Here is a 14497-nt window from a genome sequence, read left to right on the forward strand (position 1 = left end):
TTAAAGAGCCATGTTTTTACTTGGCGTCGAAATGCAATCCATGTTGGCACCAATCGGGTTTCCAAGGGGAGGGCATTCCACAGCCGGGGTGCCACCACAGAGAAGGCCCTCTCCCTTGTCCCATCATAGCGTATATGTTGCGCTGGTGGGATGCGGAGAAGGGCTCCTCCAACAGATCTAAGGTCTTGGGCAGGCATATATAAGGAGAGGCGCTCTCTCAAGTATCGAGGTCCCAAGCTGTTTAGGGCTTTAAACGTCATTACCAGCACCTTGAATTCCGCCCGGAAGTGTATAGGCAGCCAGTGCAGTTCCTTTAAGACCGGTGTTATGTGGTCTCTGTAAGATGTACCCGCCAGCAGTCTAGCTGCTGCATTTTGCACTAGCTGCAACTTCTGCATCGTCTTCAAGGGCAGCCCCACATAGAGTGCATTGCAGTAGTCTAAGCGGGAAGTTACCAGTGCATGCACTACTGTGGCTAGGTTGTCCCTGTCCAGGAAAGGCTGTAGCTGGCGGATCAGCCGAAGTTGACCCCAAGTACTCTGTGCCACAGAGTCCACCTGGGCCTGCAGTGACAATGATGGGTCTAGAAGTACTCCCAAGCCACGTACCTGCTCCTTCAGAGGGAGCGCCACCTCATCCATTCCCTTTTCTATGCAACTGTTAAAGATGCAGCAGCCCTGTCCTCCTTTCCATAGGGTCACCCTACCATTTACACGTGTCATTTTGGACAGATGGCCCTTTTATGGCTGCCATTTGCATAAATGGGCCTTTATGTAAAGGAATGAGCCTCCATTTTTACAAAAAGTGGCGGCTTGGCTGACCAGCAGGAAGCACCATGCTTGCCTGATTCAGTGCGCCCCAAGTCGGCTGTTGTCTGAAGCTGCCCCTTTCCAGCATGTAACTCCTCTGCTGAGGGAACTGCACGGGCTGCCTATTCGCTACCGGGCCAGGTTGAAGGTTCTTGTACTTGTGTACAACTTGGGACAAGGATACCTGAGAGAGCGCCTTCTCCCTTACCAACCTGCCCGGTCACTGAGTAGGGTGACCAACTGTCAGGATTTCCCCGGATTTGTCCTGGTTTTTGTGCTTTCCATGGTGTCAGGGGGGATTTTCTATCATTTTCAATAATGTCCTGGAATGACACACCTTCCCCTTTAAGGCTGCCATTAGCATGGCAGGAGGGAATGACATGCGTTCTTGAGGCACATCATTCCCCCACCCCGAGCTCCAATTGAGGTCTTAAAGGGGAAAGTGGGTCATTCGTGGACATTATAGAAAAGGCCCCAATTGGAGTGGATGGTGGTGGGGCAGAATGAAATCCTTTCCCCTCCTCCACTCCAATCGGGTTCTTTAAGGTGGCGGGGGAATAACGTACTTTTTGCAGGACTCAGAAAGCTGCTTCCCCACACGCACACTAAGTGTCCTCTTTTTTGGTTTCCCAAATATGGTCACCCTATCACTGAGGTCATCCGAGGGCCTGCTCCTGGTGGTTCCACCTAGATCCATCCTCCGATTGGAATCCACCAGGGGAAGAGCCTTCAGCGTGGTGGCCCCCCTTCTGTGGAACTCCCTGCCTCTGGAGGTCAGACAGGCTCCAACCTTGTACTCCTTTCGGCGCCTCCTGAAAACATCTTTATTCCAAGAAGCCTTTCTTTAACATGCAGCCTTGGATTTCTGATTTTTGCTTCTTTTTAAATTTCTTTTTAACTGTTTCATTCTGCTTTTATTTTCATTTTACCTTGTACACCGCTCCGAAATTTTTCAATGGGGAGCGGTATATAAATATTCTAAATAAATAAATAAATGTCGGGCGAGTGCAACGGTCTGCAGACCAGAGTCTGGGAAGCTGAGCAGTGTCCAGGGAGAACCACACTGCACTCTGCTCTCAGATTCCTGCTTTTGGCCATGGTTAGCCCACACTTCCATGTCTTGTCCCCTCATCAGGGGTGCCCTCGCAAATGTTTCGCCATAGACAAACTGCAAAAGCCAGACTGAATCTGTGTTGAATATAACACTTTCTCTGTATTTTCCAGATGTAGGTTGGAAAGGCCAGTTACGTTGGCACGAAAATGGAACAGGGCAGAGCAGAACATGAGAACATCCTACACAATTGATTTCCCCGTTGGGATTGCTTTTAGGTCTTGTTTCTTCTGTTTGATGGGGCTCTACAGCAGTTACAGGTGGCCAAGGTAGAGGGGCGTGTCCATAATAATTCTAATTAAAAACATGCAACTTCACATTTCATGTGCTACCAAGTCCTTCTGTCCTCCATGGTTGATTTCCCCTTCTGGTCTTCCAACGGAGGGGACTACAGGCCCTCCTCTTTCAGTCTGTGGTCAGAATTGGGGAGGGAGCCGTTGTGAGAGCAGCAAACATGGGTACTAGTCATCAGAGGCAGATTTACCTTTGCCGGACCACAAAGTCCAATTGTTTCCCGTTCCGTCTTGCCACAACCTCACCGCTTGCAATCGGGTGACCACCATCACCTTCTGCATACAGAGAGGGCAGGTCTTACTCCTGGTCTGGGAGATATGCCAGAGGTCGATGCATTTGCTGTGGAAGGCATGCAAACACGAGAGGACCTTCAAACTGTCATGTTCCATGTACCTGTCCAAGCAGATGGCGCATTCTTGGTACTTGGAACTAATAAATGAGATGCAGACCAGCCCGCTTCCATTTTCCAGGAAACGACAGGTTCTCCTCCGCGTCTTCCTTTTTTTGCACATCGATAGATATTTCTCAATCAGCAGACAGGCAATCAAGGTAGACACGGGGATGCAAATCATCCAACAGGTACGGAGAGACATCATCCGTGAGCAGGGACCAGGCAGCTGGATGTGGTACGAGGAGGAAATCCGGGCCATCCCAGAAGAACCCTTCCAGGTGAAGTGGAAATATTCCGGCACCAGAACCACCGAAGACAGCTTCCCAGAGCGATGAAACTGCTTCAGGATCTTGGAAGCCACGTCTGTGGTGAACACGGACGGAATGTGGACGCGCCGTTGGATGCTCACCTCGCTCACCATGTTCACGAGGGTTTGGGAGTCCACGTTGTGCACAATGGCCCCACAGAACCCTGCCTGCTGCGCGTGGAGGACTTTGGTGGCGAAGGAGCAGTTGTGCCGACGGATGAGCGCCACAAAGATGGAGGAGGTGTTCGGCGGGCTGTCAATGGGCTGGCAGGCGTCCGCGGGCGTCGCCTCAATCAGGAATCCCGTGAGGCCCCCTGCGGGGAGAGGGGCCCCAAAAAGCGCAGGCAGGGCCGCGAAATCGAAAGTGGTGGCGTTGTGGCTGCAAACGGCGTGGATGAAGGCTTTGGCGGCAGGGACTTGGAGGACGAAGAACACAGTCGCCATGCACAAAGGTGGAGAAAGAGGAGACCACCTCATGGTGGTTGCTGCTGGAGGTTTTAGCATGGGCTGGATTTTACCCGAGGGCCAGCAGGGTGGAGCTGGCTTCAAGAGGATCTGAGTAAAAGCCTAGAAGACGAGCTGTACCCTCAAGATGGCCACTTGAGTTTCCATGAGACTGAAGAGCTGTGGGTAGAGATGGCGGGTTGATCTGGTCAGGTGCTCTTTCCCCTCCCCCCTCCTGACTCAACAGGCCTGGCCTGCTGGCTGCTCCTCACTGATTCCCATCCTCTTCCTCCAGGTCACCAAGAAAGTTTCTCCCTGGGGCCTTTGTGACCTCATTGTCATGCCTTTCTCCACAATTTCTGTCTTAGGCAGCTGTTGCCTATCTCTGCCTATCCCCTCAGCCCTAAACGGTTTGGGGCCAGGCTATCTGAAGGAATGCCTCCTCCCATATGTACCTGCCTGGACCCTAAGAACATCCTCAGGGGTCCTCCTCCCTGAGCCCCTGCCAAAGGAAGTGAGGCAGGTGGCTACCAGGAGCAGGGCCTTCTCTGCTGTGGCACCCCGGCTGTGGAATGAGCTCCCCAGAGAGGTCCGCCTGGCACTTAACTGTATTCTTTCAGATGCCAGGTGAAGACCTTTTTATTCTCTCAGCATTTTAACAATTTCATATCCCAGTTTTTCTCTTTTTTAACTCTGCTATTTTAAATCTGTGTTTTAAATCTCTGCATCACTGCTTGCTTTTATTCCAGTTATACTTTTGTAGTGTGTGTGTGTGTGTGTGTGTGTGTGTTTAAATGGTGGTTTTAAGCTTTTACACTATCTTTTATGCTGTACTTAATTTTTGTGAACTGCCCAGAGAGCTTCGGCTATTGGGTGGTATAGAAATGAAATGAAATGAATAACTTGCACATCCCCAGGGCAGGCTGTCAGGTCAAAGACGGAAATGGATCGAGTCCAGGATCCATCTCAAGACGCGCCCTTCTTTCTTTTGCGATCCCTGGGCTTTCTTCTCATGCAAATGCATCAAGGCAACTGAACTCTCCTGGGAGATTTCCCAGAGTCCTTAGCGCCCAGCCACACCGCTAGATGCATCGTGAGAACCTGCTGCTGGGCTCCTCTCTTTCGAGGACTGGAAGGGGGAGGAAAAAACTCGTGGAGGTGTAAATTTGAGTTGGAGGGTTTGTAAGATTGTGTCGGCCGCGGTTTTCTCTTATCACGTCTGAGTCCCTTTTCCCCACTGCCTTCTGAACCAGCTTCGACCTGTCTTATCACATTACCGAGCGGGTGTTGGATTTGTTCCGCTGCAGGGAGCAGAGGCGTGCACAGCGCATTTCATTAGGGGGTGCACCCAGGGAATTTTATTTATTAATTCATTTGTTAAAGGTGAATATTTCTTGAATACTCATTATTTTTATCCAATTATTTCTTAAACACTGTTCCATTGATGCCCTACTCGGTGTTCAGATTCCCTGACTGCAGGAGAGCCGTTGCAGGTGAGGGCGGGAATCAGCGTTGGTGGGGCGTTTGTGATGACACTGGCTGGAGGAGGATCTTACAAGGTGATATAAACCCTCCTCCTGGCCTCCTTGAAATGTGGCTCCCAGCAGAGAGAGATTATTGCTTGAGACATTAGGGTGTGCCTGGGCACACCCGGCACACCCTTTGCGCACGCCTATGGTAGGGAGTGATAGCACCTTGGAACTTTTTTCCAAATTACCCATGAGGGCTTGCATTCACAGCTTAGTGGCTTGCACTATCCGGAGTGCAATAACCCCTTGTGTGGGAGCTCAATACACACGGGGCGTTAATATAAACTGAAGGGCCAGTGGGCCACAACTGTCTTTGCCCAGAACATGGAGAAAGAAGGCAACGTGAAACAAAAGATTAACTTAAAGGTGAATGTGGGAGAAGTCAGGGATTGGGCAGACTGAAAGCCAAAAGAGATCATTCTCTGGGATTTCAGCAACAGTTTTCTTTCAATGTGCAGTTGTGGTGGTGGTGGTGAGATCTGCCCTATACCAGTCCTGGAGGGAACACTACGTAAGGTATGCCAAAGATTATCATAGGTACATCAGAAGCTGAATCAGAGCCTGGGTCCATCTGGGCTTTGAAAACAGTCTGGAAACTTCAGCTGGTCCAAAATCAGGCAGCAAAATTGTTAACGGGGACTGGCCAATGAGACCACATTATGCCAGTCTCATTCCAGCTGCACTGGCTGCCAGTCCAGGTCCGGGCCCGATTCAAAGTGTTGGTAATAACATTCAAAGCCCTCAATGGCGTGGGTCCAGGTTATCTGAAGGGTCACCTGCTCCCATATGTAGCTGCCCGGACCCTAAGAACATCCTCAGGGATCCTTCTCTGTGAGCCACTGCTCAAGCAAGTGAGGTGGGTGTGCCTACCAAGAGGAGGGCCTTTTCTGCTGTGGCACCTCGGCTGTTGAATAAGCTCCCTGAAGAGAGCTCCCTGGCACCTACATTGTACTCTTTCTGGGGTCAGTTGAAGGTCTTTTTATTTCCCCAGTATTTTAGCATTTTACCATCCTTTTGTTCTAAACCTGTGTTTTAAATCTCTGCATTGCTGCTCAGTTTTATTCTTTCTGTACTTTTATATTGTGGTTTGAAGCTTCTATATTATATTTGCCCATGGTCTAACTCAGTATAAGGCAGTTTCCTATTTCCTATGATGGTTTTGACCTATAGAGGAACCGCCGATAACCACTGGAGGCCCTGCTATGTGACCCACCACCTCGAGAGCCGAGGTTGGCGGATTCTTTTTGGTAGTAGCACCCTAACTGTGGAACGCCCTCTGGAGGGAAGGTGAGGTTGATTCCCCCTGCTACTATCATTGAGGTAGGCATTAAAGACACTTTTGCCCCATCAGGATTTAAATGCTGCTTGATGTTGTTTTATCCTGCTACCCAACTTTGATCTTCATTGTAGATTTCGTTGTTTATATGGTTGCACTCCTGTGTTTTTTTGTTTCATGGCGTGTAATGAATTATTATTATTATTATTATTATTATTATTATTATTTGGCTGTATAACAACTCGGGCTACCTGTTAGACTGAGGGTGGGATTCATAAATGTGTTTAATAAATAAATTAGCAGTAGCACCTCTCCTCCTCCTTCTCCTCCTCCTTCCAAGTACAGAATTTGTAGGTCACCTCTCTTCTTCTCCTTCTGAGTGCAGAATCCTTAGGTCACCTCTCTTCTTCTTCTCCCGAGTGCAGAATCCATAGGTCCTTCTTCTTCTTCTTCTTCTTCTTCTTCTTCTTCTTCTTCTTCTTCTTCTTCTTCTTCTTCTTCTTCTTCTTCTTCCTCCTCTTCCTCCTCCTCTTCCTCTTCCTCTTCTTGCAGAATCCATAGGTCCTTCTTCTTCTTCTTCTTCTTCTTCTTCTTCTTCTTCTTCTTCTTCTTCTTCTTCTTCTTCTTCTTCTTCTTCTTCTTCCTCCTCCTCCTCTTCCTCTTCCTCTTCCTCTTCTTGCAGAATCCATAGGTCTTTCTTCTTCTTCTTCTGAGTGCAGAATCCATAAGTCCTCTTCCTCCTCTTCCTCTCCCTCCTCCTCCTCCCCCTCCTCCTTTTCCTCTTTCTCCTTCTCCTCCTCCACCACCACCTCCTCCTCCTCTTTCTCCTCCTCCCCCATTGATAGCCTTGCCAACATTTTGTGTTCTGCACACTGCCCTGGATCAAGCATCATTCCACAGCCTTGTGGGGAGAAAATGGAAGGTATCGCACCCACCCACCCACATCCATACCCACACAACGTGGAGACTAGTTGGAGAAAATCCCATCAAATGGCCTCCTTTTTCTAGGGGTGTGGGAGAAAAGGTACATCACAGAGATGTTCTCAGAGAAGAAGCCACTTGCAAATGACCAATAGAAGAAGAAGAAGAAGAAGAAGAAGAAGAAGAAGAAGAAGAAGAGGAGGAGGAGGAGGAGGAGGAGGAGGAGGAGGAGGAGGAGGAGGAGGAGGAAAGAGGACATGGTAATTTAAATGAATAGATGCAAATGTAGAAATAATTAGTAGAATTGAAATTGAAAGACAATACATCTCACAGTAGGGCCACAGCTAGACCGAAGGTTTATCCTGGGATCATCCAGGGTTCGCCCCTGCCTGAGCACTGGATCCCCTGTGTGTCACCTAGATGAACAGGTTTGACCCCTGGAAGTTCCAGGGATAAACCTTAGGTCTAGCTATGGCCTAGGCTTATGTGTGTCTTGCTCAGTTGGCTGTCCAGGTGCTATTTCATCAGCAACCTCAAAAGCCTTCTGATGGTTCTTTTCACTGGGCCTGGACAGGAGAGCCCTTGAAACAGGGGACACCTTCTGACTGCAGGATACCCCTCTTGCAGTATATCAAATAGAGGACTGCCCTCTGTAAAAGAGGACATACTGTATGGCCACCCCATTTGTGCCTCTTCAGTCCAGTATGTGTCTGTGTGTGGTGAGCGCCGTCACAAGCAAGATCCTTCAATGTCAGTCATGTGGACACAGCACTTTTCAATGGCTTTTAAATTATAACCATTAAAGTTGTATAATAAACATGATTTAAAAAATATTGAAAGAGCGAATGGCGACCCATGGACTTGCTTTTAAACAGTAATAATTAATTTTGTGTACTGAACATGATTTATATTTGAAAGAAAGAAAGAGGGTCATTTCGCTGAAGAATGTCAACCAACCACAGAACGTTTGCCCAAATCCCTCCCCTCCCCCAACTTCACCACCTGCGGCAGGATTTGGGGAGACCGTTCAGCCATTGCAGGAGTGGCCAACCGTTGTTATGAGCTCTCTGTTCTAACAACTGTTATCCAGACATCTCCGGCCCCTGAAGACAGAAGGTGCCATTTAGCTGTCACGGTGAATAGACTCATTCTCCATCAACGTGTCTAATCCCCCTTTAAAACCATCTAAGTCAGTGACGTTCACCACATCTTGTGACAGCCTAATTCCCAAAATTAATTCTGTACCGTCTGAAGAAGGGTTTTTTTTTTTCATATATATACCCGTCTTGCATCTACTGCCAATCAACTGGGACAACCAGGTTTCTAAGAGGAAGGAGGGAGAACCGTGGGCATGTCTACACCTCCTGGCGATCCGGGAGGGAGGGCGGAGGATCTCACAATATGTTGATCACGAGATCCTCCCCCTGCATTCACATGTGGCACGCGATGTCCAGGGAGGAAGGAGGATGTCGCTCCCACCATTTTTTTTTAAGAACACAGGAGCTGAAGCACAGCAAAAAAGTCAGTTTTTTTAAAAAAAGCCCTGACCCGGTTCCTCACCTCATCCCTGATGGCTGTGGGAATATCAGATTAGAAAATTGTGAATTAAAATTGATATGCTGAACATGTTCTTCATGGTGTGTGTGTGTTTTTTTTTTTAAAAAAAACAACATTTATTTTAGGTTTCCTCCATCCGCTATCTTTTCCCATATAATAGAGGAATAGTGTAAATATTTATGTGTATGTTGCATTTACATAATGAATAACCAACAAAAAATCAAATAATAATAATAATAATAATAATAATAATAATAATAATAATAATAGGATAAAACTCTCTGATACTGGGCTTTTGCTAGTGGTCTTGAACTGGGGACGTTGGCAGACTGACCACCTTGCATTTTGGGACATTTGGCCCAAAGAAGGGACGTGATTCTGCTCTCTGCTGCACTATCACTACTGTTGGCCGGAGGGCAGTACTGCACTCAACAGGTCAGGTGATCTGAAGGGGCCAATGGGATTTCACCTGACCTAGACAACTTCTGACAACTTCACACCGGTCACAAAAGAGAACGGGTGAAAGCCGAGCTTTGAAGGGAAGATTGGAGCATTTCAGCGAGTTCAATGCCTTGCCCATTCCTGGTCATTCTTTCACTTCCTCCAGATTCTCAGCCCTCAGAACTCCTAAGAGAATACAGTTTATTATGGCAACTATTTTTAAAAGCCCCTAAACCCATCAACGACTCAAAGCTTGACCTCATCTTACCATAAAATACCAGCTTGCAATAAAACCAAGGGGACAACAGCTGACATTTGGGAGAACGTTCTTGTTTCAGATTTTCTCTCTCCATTTGGTTTCTCCATCCTCCTCCTCCTCCTCCTCCTCCGCTCCATTCGTCCAAGGACTCCCCCATTCGCCACATCCCTAGGTGGCAGTGTTGACCTTCTGCTTGCAAATTGGGCAGGTCTTCCCATCCCTGGGCTGAATGAGAAGCCATGTGTTGATACAGGTGTTGTGAAAGGCGTGGCCACAAGGGAGGATTTTCAGCCGTTCGCCGGCTTCGAACTCGGCCATGCAGATGACGCACGACTCATATCTGTCACCTCTCTTGTAGGTCTTCACGTTGATGTCACTGTCCCTTCGGTACCACTTCATCCAACCCGCAACTAGCAAGAAACTCACACCCATTCCAAGAATGATAAAAAACCCAAACTCTTGGATGAATACAACGATGTGTTTTTGGGTGCAGTAACCAGGCCAAAAGTGCAAGTAATGCTGAGCAGGGTCCCAAAAAGATATATCCACCTTGTCCCAGCAGGGGTTGTAGTAACCCCAAGGCACCACCACTGTGACTTGGGTGACCTTCTCAGAACGGATCTGCCTCTTCAAGAGCTTGGCAGCTGACCCCCCGATAAAGAGGGAAGGGATCTGGACCTGCTGCCGACTCTCCTTTACCTTGATGGCCATGCTCACCAGCAAATCTGAGTAGACATTGTGTATGATGGCAGCCTGGAACCCAGCTTGTTGGGCATGGGAGATCTTGACATCGAAGGAACAGTCGTACCGACGGATGAGTACAATGAAACTTGGAGGGGTCCTGTTGGAAGCCGGAGGGGCCTCAATTGGGAGGCAGGCGTTCATGGGCACTGCCTCAACAAGGTAACCCGTGAGACCCATTCGGGGCAGCAGAGGTCCGAAGCAAGCAGGGACAGCTTTGAAATCGAGACAGGTGGAGTTATGGGCATAGACCAGATGGACAAATGGTTTCGCCATGGCAGCTTTGAGGAGCAAGGAGAATGCCACCAGTGAAGGAGGAGACAGGAGCGAGAGCCGCATGGCAGAAATGGCCTTCTGCAGACAGGACAATGGGATGGAGAGTTTGATGGAACATCAGGGTCTCACCTGGGCATCTCGAAGAGCTGGTTTGGGAACCTTTGCGGCACTGGGAGTTGGGGGTGGCTCCTTCCTCAGAAGGAGCGGGGAAAGAGACTTCGAATCACAGAAGGTCCACCTGGCCATCCACATATGCACACACAAACACACACTTTCCACCACAGTTCATGTACTTCCTACCCACACACCACTACTAGTTTGAAACTGCCTAGGCCCTTATGACATCACTCATGCAGTGCTTGGTTTATATCCCTGGCTGGTGAGTAGAGGTGGTGGTGGGGAAGGTGGCAGTGGGAGATGGAAGGAAAGAGAACATGTTGACCCGTTCACTCACACTCTCACACTCACACATACACACACACACACCAATTGAAAGCTGGTGGGCTTACTTAACTTCTGTTGGGTAGAGTGTTGTGTTTCGAAGCACTCGAAATGAGATGTGAGAAAGTAAAGAGGTCTGCTATGCAACCTTTATCTAATAAATTAGGGTGACCATATGAAAAGGAGGACAGGGCTCCCGTATCTTTAACAGTTGTATTGAAAAGGGAATTTCAGCAGGTGTCCTTTGTATATATGGGGAATCTGGTGAAATTTCCTCTTCATCACAACCGTTAAAGCTGCCCTCTTTTAAATCTGGTCACTCTAGTATAGCTCCTGTAGCTTTAACTGTTGTGATGAAGAGGGAATTTCACCAGGTTCTCCATATGTACAAATGACACCTGCTGAAATTCCCTTTTCAATACAACTGTTAAAGGTACAGGAGCCCTGTCCTCCTTTTCATAGGGTCACCCTAAATAAGTAGACCTCTTCACACATGAAGAGAGTGTGAATGCTAGGAGATATCCTCTAAGCTTAATTAGACTAACAAAGCAAGGCCTATCAACTAAATGGATGGATCCTCACCATGCCCAACAGGCTTTTACTGGGCCCCTCCTTCAGGGAGGATCTTCAAGTTGTAACCTCTGTCATGTGGCTAGGAGGACCACCTCCTACCTCCTCTCAACTCCACCCACTTGACCCTGCGGCAAACTCTGGGATCTGTCCGTTTCCAACAAAGGCTGAGTTTCTGGGGGAAGGGGCAGGGGAAGATGATCTCTGAGCCTGGGCCTCCTGTTTGATAAGCTCCTGGGAAGGTTCCTCCTTGACTCCTGGAGTGTCTTGGTGAATTTCCTCCCCCACTTCCTGTCTCAGCTGGCTTCCCCCTCTTCATCCTCCGAATCTAATTCGGGATCCACACCAGGGACACTGGGCCTCATCCTGACACCAACTTTGCAATTTCTTAGGAATCTAAGGCTATAACACATTAACCAAGGGATTACCGAATTGGCGTCCGTAACTGAAGCATCTATGGATCACAGAGGAGGCCTTATTCAGCAAAACCCTTCCTCTGTGTATATTAGATGCCACGATGTCTCATTCATGAGGGTTTGCTGGAGGTATAACACGGCCAATGCTTCTTTGATCCATACGTTTTGGCGACGTCCAATAGCTGACAATCCACCGAGTGCCACGGATGTCTCCGTGGGTATCTTTCTGCCTGGGACCAAAGACGTGGCACCGTGTTGCTCCGCCTGGGCTGACCCGTGGCGTTGGCTGCAGTGGCTTCAGGATGCTCCCCTCTTCTCCAGCAGCTCCTTTCCCTCCCTGCCACACACTTGTTCGTTTGGATTTTGATTTATTTAAATGTCAACAAGCCACCGAGGAGATGCAAGAGGCAACTGCGTAAGAGAGGAGCAATTAAGGAGAAAAGGTCCCACTTTGCCACTCGAAAGAAGAGCCAAACTTTGAAGAGCGGGAAAAAGTGCCCCTTCCTTAGATTTTAACCCTTTCCTTGCTGCAGCTGCTGCTGTTGTCGCTTTTCTCTGCCTTTTTAAAGTTCCTTTCGTTGCAGCAGCTGCACTGCAGTGAATTTTGCAATGACGGTGTCCTTGGTAGATGCCCGTCCAGTAGCTTGTGCTGAAATACCTCCAGTGACGGAGAGTCCACTGCCTCCCGAAGCAGCCTCTTTCACATTTCAGCAGCTCTTACGATTCGGACTTTTCTCCTAATGTTTAACCCAAATTCATGCCCCTGCCCTTTGCTCCCATGTTTGTTGCTGGCTTTGTCTTCCAGCTTTGAGCACTTAAGAAAACACCACATAAGTACTAAGCAATAGAATGTAGGGAGCCACTCCAATGGCCCTGCTGAGACAACCAGGCCTCTTCCCTTCTTCTGGGTCTTCTTAATCCAACAAACCACCTGGTTGCTGCAGAAGGAGAGATAGGAAAGTGGGGCCCACTCCATTGGCTCTGCTCAGACACCAGCTCCATTTGGCTCCTCCACTCTTGAACTGCTTCCATTCCAGCTGGTCAGTATAAGAGCTACAATGTAACTTTGAGAACAGAGTTTTTCCTTCGCCCTCCTCACCCCCTTTTCCTTTTGGTGTCATGGTTGTTGCTGGATTAAAGTTGTGCTGGTCTCGGACCATAATAAAGTGATTATTTATTGCATATTTATTTGTTCCATGTCTTTTAGATTGTAAGTCTTCAGGCAGGACGTTCTTCTTTCTATGAATTGGATGCATGTCTGCCATCTTGGGAGATTTTTTTTGGCTGAAACGCAGGGCGAACATGCTTCAGATAGATCACTATCATACGTGATCGTAAGCCTCTCTATCCATCTCCTCTTCTTGAATTGTTTAGGAAGAACGGGAAAGTGGGAGTGCAGGATGATAGGTCTAGATTTAGTTTGGGGAAACCTGCAACCTCCTTTCCTCTGGGAATTAGCTATTTTACCCACAGGAGAAGAAGGATTATTCCTGAGTTAATCTTGTCCAAAGGAACCATCTTTAGCGATGGGAAAACCTTCTCACTCAAACACCCTTCTCCAAACTAGGCACCCTCCAGATGTGTTGGTGCTACAGCTCCCATCATCCCCAGTGCCTGTGTTGTATGGAGGTGATGGGAATTGTAGTACAATGCATCTGGAGGGTGCCTGGTTGATGAAGGCTGGGGTTGAGACCTACTAAGTAGAAAGCATTTCAGATGTACGAATCAGAGTACACAATACATGGACTTGATGGACTAATAGTTTGACTCAGTTATATTCCAACTAGCAGATATTCCTGGCATTGCTCAGCTCCCTGAATAATCTTTATCCACTTCCCTCCACTCATCGCTGATGCTGCTCCTCGCTGCTCTCTCGAGAAATAGCATCGCCAAGGAGTGGAGAAAAGTGGCTCTCAGTGGACGCGGGCAGCGCTGGGCAAGGCATGCTGGGATGTGTAGGAGATCTAGGGCCTTCACCCCCATGGCCATGCGAGATCCCCTGAGATCTTGGAAACACCTACACTTTCCAGCATGCCTTCAGCAGTCTGCAGGTAGCCTTGCAAAAATTCAGGGTTTTGGGTTTTTGAGGTATATTGTACAGGAAGTCCTATCAGGGCCCCAAATTTCAAGTTTGTAGCTCCTCTTGAAGTGGGTAAACATTTCTGGACGTACAAACCCACACACATCCATTAAGCTTCTTATGTAGATTTACTCCAAGCCCTTTATTCAGAATGATGAGGACTAGACTGTTACTTCTTTTTTAGGGGAAGGCCCATAGCTCAGTGGTGGAGGACTGCATGCAGAATTTCCCTAGCTGGAAGCTCTGGTTTAAGGGTCACGTTCCATAAGGTGCAAGAGAGTTAGAGAGCAAAGAGTCATAAGGAATGTTGGGTGACGTTCTGTTGAGAGGATGTACCTGCCTTTTAAGCCCCGTGTAATCATGGAAAGAGATTAAGGAATGGCCGAAAGAGACAAAATTAGAGAGGGGCGGATAATAGAGGTCTCACGGTTTCTCCGGTCGGAGGTGATTTGGTATGTTTAGAAGCTATTATCAAATCATGTAAGCTGCTGTGTGCTTTAGCAGAAACAAGATTATTGTCCATGTACTTTTTAATAACATAGCGGGGGGCGACGAGGAGGAGGAGGAGGATGGCTTGATCCCAGGGGAGGGGGGGGGGAATTGCCAAACTGAGCACAGCAAGGAGACAATGCGA

The 14497-nt window shown here is 48.2% G+C and overlaps 2 protein-coding genes across 2 annotated transcripts; both read right to left on the reverse strand.

Annotated features, from left to right (window-relative positions):
* Window positions 1–2381: 2381 nt before the first annotated feature.
* Window positions 2382–3389, reverse strand: LOC134413089 (E3 ubiquitin-protein ligase RNF167-like). The gene has a single exon (XM_063147163.1). The coding sequence runs from the start codon at window positions 3387–3389 to the stop codon at window positions 2382–2384; it is 1008 nt and encodes a 335-aa protein (XP_063003233.1).
* A 6118-nt stretch (window positions 3390–9507) lies between these two features.
* Window positions 9508–10419, reverse strand: LOC134413085 (E3 ubiquitin-protein ligase RNF167-like). The gene has a single exon (XM_063147157.1). The coding sequence runs from the start codon at window positions 10417–10419 to the stop codon at window positions 9508–9510; it is 912 nt and encodes a 303-aa protein (XP_063003227.1).
* Window positions 10420–14497: the final 4078 nt, after the last annotated feature.

Source organism: Elgaria multicarinata, chromosome 23 (genome assembly GCF_023053635.1).
Source record: "Elgaria multicarinata webbii isolate HBS135686 ecotype San Diego chromosome 23, rElgMul1.1.pri, whole genome shotgun sequence".
NCBI lineage: Eukaryota > Metazoa > Chordata > Lepidosauria > Squamata > Anguidae > Elgaria > Elgaria multicarinata.

Coding starts and splice junctions, on each gene's coding strand:
- LOC134413085 (XM_063147157.1), bottom strand. CDS start 10,419: ATGCGGCTCTCGCTCCTGTCTCCTCCTTCACTGGTGGCATTCTCCTTG.
- LOC134413089 (XM_063147163.1), bottom strand. CDS start 3,389: ATGAGGTGGTCTCCTCTTTCTCCACCTTTGTGCATGGCGACTGTGTTC.